Source organism: Palaemon carinicauda, chromosome 11 (assembly GCF_036898095.1).
Source record: "Palaemon carinicauda isolate YSFRI2023 chromosome 11, ASM3689809v2, whole genome shotgun sequence".
Taxonomy (NCBI): Eukaryota; Metazoa; Arthropoda; class Malacostraca; order Decapoda; family Palaemonidae; genus Palaemon; species Palaemon carinicauda.
The window spans coordinates 19,129,652-19,133,676 of record NC_090735.1 but is presented as its reverse complement, the minus strand read 5'-3'; the positions used below and the strand labels follow the sequence as shown (position 1 = coordinate 19,133,676).

The 4,025-nt window shown below is 37.2% G+C and overlaps 1 protein-coding gene across 1 annotated transcript in view; it reads right to left on the bottom strand.

The window, feature by feature from the left end:
- Positions 1-841: 841 nt before the first annotated feature.
- LOC137649989 (uncharacterized) overlaps positions 842-4,025 on the bottom strand; it is a 48,985-nt gene continuing 45,801 nt past the window's right edge. Inside the window, exons 5-6 of the mRNA XM_068382990.1 lie at positions 3,280-3,409; positions 842-2,664 (exon numbers count right to left, since the gene is read on the bottom strand). Of these exons, the coding sequence (XP_068239091.1) occupies positions 2,579-2,664; positions 3,280-3,409 (216 nt within the window). The 3' untranslated portion in view covers positions 842-2,578. The remainder of the gene's footprint in view (positions 2,665-3,279; positions 3,410-4,025) is intronic.

Here is a 4,025-nt window from a genome sequence, read left to right as displayed (position 1 = left end):
TGACTGCAGGTGACTCAGCAGATAGACCTAAGGCTCCCCAAACCCCGCATCCTTAGCTCACAAGGATGGTAGGGTTGCAGCGATCAAAGAAGCTAAGAAGTTTGAGCGGGACTCGAACCCCAGTCTGGCGTTCACCAGTCAAGGACTTGACCACATCAGCCACCACAACCCAGTTATTTCAACAATACCATGTCTTTGTAGTTTCAGGAAATGTCGGTGGTTCATTGTTATTACAAAAATTGTGTGTACAGATGATAATGTCTATTTCCCCCTGGAATTTATACGCCTAGAGTGGACTATTCTGGCTTATTTACCAAAAGATACATCTTGTGTAAGACACAGCATCCCAAACTTTCTTGAGCGAAGATGTAACTTGGAGAAAAGTTACATAACAGAGAGGAACTGTCACAATTGGTGTAGGTATTATCTACAACCAGTACTTTACCTATAGACATACCCCATAGCAATACACATATGCATCACTTTCATGGCATTGAACACAAATGCTATCCTGTTATAAGCATATATCTTATATCACCGTATAGAGCGCACTGGCACATCCATGCAAGTTGCATTTTTCAAATGTTCAAATGAACCTAACGACTATTTTTCTCATTCCATTGTTCATTTGAGAAGTACAATGAGGAAGAAATGTCTTTATTAGTCAGTTGGAGTTGCTAGGAACTAAGGAATATCTAGGTAAATCGAAATTTCATTCTACTATGAACAATTTACACCAAAATTAAACTCAATAATCGCAACAAGTTGGATATACAGAAAATTTTATATAAAAGATTATATAACTTTCAAATACAGATACAAAAATAGAAAATAAAAACATGTTTAAAGGATAATCCAAGTTTATTTATGAAAACATGTATGATACAAATATGATACATAAGAGAAATTCCCTCTCGAACAATGATTCATGGATACTTAGTCTAATGCGCAAGGCGCTAGGAAATCCATTACATGTAAAGCTTTCAGCTTAGAATATAAGATAAACATAAAAAGAAAGAAAAGAAACCAAACACGGAAGAAGGTGAAATGGTAGCAGCAGAGTCACAGCCTCAAACATAAATGCAAGTTTTTCGAACGAGGAATATCCTCCATCTTGTGTCAGTCGAATTCAATATTAGTTGACAGGAACCGTTCGTTGCTGATCTTCACTTGTGTCAGCTGAATTCAATATTTGTTGACAGGAACCGTTCGTTGTTGTGCCTCACTTGTGTCAGCCGAATTCAATGTTTGTTGACAGGAACCATTCGTTGTTGTTCTTCACTTATGGCAGCCGAATTCAATATTTGTTGACAGGAACCGTTCGTTGTTCATTCTTCACTTGTGTCAGTCGAATTCTATATTTGTTGACAGGAACCGTTCGTTGTTCGTCCTTCACTTGTGTCAGTCGAATTCTATATTTGTTGACAGGAACCGTTCGTTGTTGTTCTTCACTTGTGTCAGCCGAATTCTGTATTTGTTGATAGGAACCTTTCGTTGTTCTACTTCTCTTGTGTCAGTCGAATTCAATATTTGTTGACAGGAACCGTTTGTTGTTCGTTCTTCACTTGTGTCAGTCGAATTCTGTATTTGTTGACAGGAACCGTTCGTTGTTCGTTCTTCACTTGTGTCAGTTGAATTCTATATTTGTTGACAGGAACCGTTCGTTGTTGTTCTTCACTTGTGTCAGCCGAATTCAGTATTTGTTGATAGGAACCTTTCGTTGTTCTACTTCTCTTGTGTCAGTCGAATTCAATATTTGTTGACAGGAACCGTTCGTTGTTTGTTCTTCACTTGTGTCAGTCGAATTCTATATTTGTGGACAGGAATGGTTCGTTGTTCGTTCTTCACTTGTGCCAGCCGAATTCAATTTTTGTCAACAAGAACCGTTCATTGTTGTTCTTCACTTGTGTCAGCCGAATTGCATGTTTGTTGAGAGGAACCGTTCGTTGTTGTTCTTCACTTGTGTCAGCCAAATTCAATATTTCTTGACAGGAACCATTCGTTGTTGTTCTTCACTTGTGTCAGTCGAATTCAATATTTATTGACAGGAACCATACATTGTTGTTCTTCACTTGTGTCAGCCGAATTCTATATTTGTTGACAGGAACCGTTCGTTGTCGTTCTTCACTTGTGTCACCCGAATTCAATATTTGTTGACAGGAACCGTTCATTGTTTTTCTTCACTTGTGTCAGTCGAATTCAATATTTATTGACAGGAACCATACGTTGTTGTTCTTCACTTGTGTCAGCCGAATTCTATATTTGTTGACAGGAACCGTTCGTTGTTGTTCTTCACTTGTGTCACCCGAATTCAATATTTGTTGACAGGAACCGTTCATTGTTTTTCTTCACTTGTGTCAGTTGAATTCAATATTTATAGACAGGAACCGTTCGTTGTTGTTCTTCACTTGTGTCACCCGAATTCAATATTTGTTGACAGGAACCGTTCATTGTTTTTCTTCACTTGTGTCAGCCGAATTCTATATTTGTTGACAGGAACCGTTCGTTGTTGTTTTTCACTTGTGTCAGTCGAATTCAATATTTGTAGACAGGAACCGTTCGTTATACTCGTTTACCATTAATCATATTCGGAACCAATGGTGATGCTCAGGTCATCGGAAACGATGAGCGTTTTGTGGTACCAGATGTTCGTGTCTAATACAACTGCAATGGAAAAAGAATCGGTAAAGAACAAGGAGAAATGAAAATAAAGTAATTGAAACTTGTATTTGGAAAAGCACCTGCTTGAATAGAAAGGCAGTAACTCAAAATAATAAACAATTATATATTCACAATATTCCCTAAAGGATTATATGATTTATTCAGTAGTGTTAAATTGGAAAAGGTTTATGACTCTATAAGCTACAAAAAAATCATAAAACACTGAGATACAATATTTCCAGAAATGCAACAACAACAAATGCAGCCGTTTCTAGTCCATTGCAGGACTAAGGCCTCAGACATGTTAATTCATGTTTGGGGTTTGGCCAGTTTTCCTCACCGCACTGGCCAGTGCGAATTAGTGATGGGGGGAGATTTTCGTCTGATCTCTCACAGTAAACCCACCAAGTATGAATGGTCATGACTAGTACAGCTTTGCTGATCATGGCAATACGCAAACCCTTTCACCACATTAAGGTATCCCCGCTCAGAAAGGGTCGGGATGATCGCGGTTAGCTACTGAGTTCTTGGAAAGAGCATTTTGGCCTGAAGAGAAACGCTACTTACTGAATTCTCCGGCGTAGCACTACTTTCAATGTCAAGAGAAACGCTACTTACTTATTTCTCCAGGGTTGACCTCCACTTGCATGGGAACGCACTCGAAGTAACACTCGGGCGGAGGGACTAGAGTCCATAATTTTCTTCCTTTAATCTGACCTTGCCAAGAGGGATTGCCAACGTGATCAACCTGGAAAAAATGTATTATTATTATTATTATTATTATTATTATTATTATTATTATTATTATTATTATTATTATTATCTAAACTACAACCATAGTTGGAAAAGCAGGATGCCATAAGCCCAAGGGCTCCAACAGGGAAAAATAGCGTAGTGATAAAAGGAAGTAGAGAAATAAATAAAATACAAGAAAAGTAATGAACAATTTATATAAGAATTTTTTTTTAAGAACCGTAAAAACATTAAAATAAAGCTTTCATATATAAACTATAAAAAAGACTTATGTCAGCCTGCTCTACACAAAAACATTCGTTGCAAGTTTGAACTTTTGAAGTTCCACCGATTCAGCTGCCTGATTAGGTAGATCATTCCACAATTTAGCCATAGCTTTAGTAAATCTTCTACTCGTAGAAGCAAAGGTTTATATGTTGACCAGTCTTTTTATAGTTTATATATGACATATCTGTTTTTGACGTTAATAGTTTATATAGGACATATCTGTTTTGACTCTGTTACTGTTTTTAGAATGATATATTGTTAATTTATTCTCAGCATTTATTTATTTCCTTATTTCCTTTCCTCACTGGGCTATTTTTCCCTATTGGAGCCCTTGGGCTTATAGC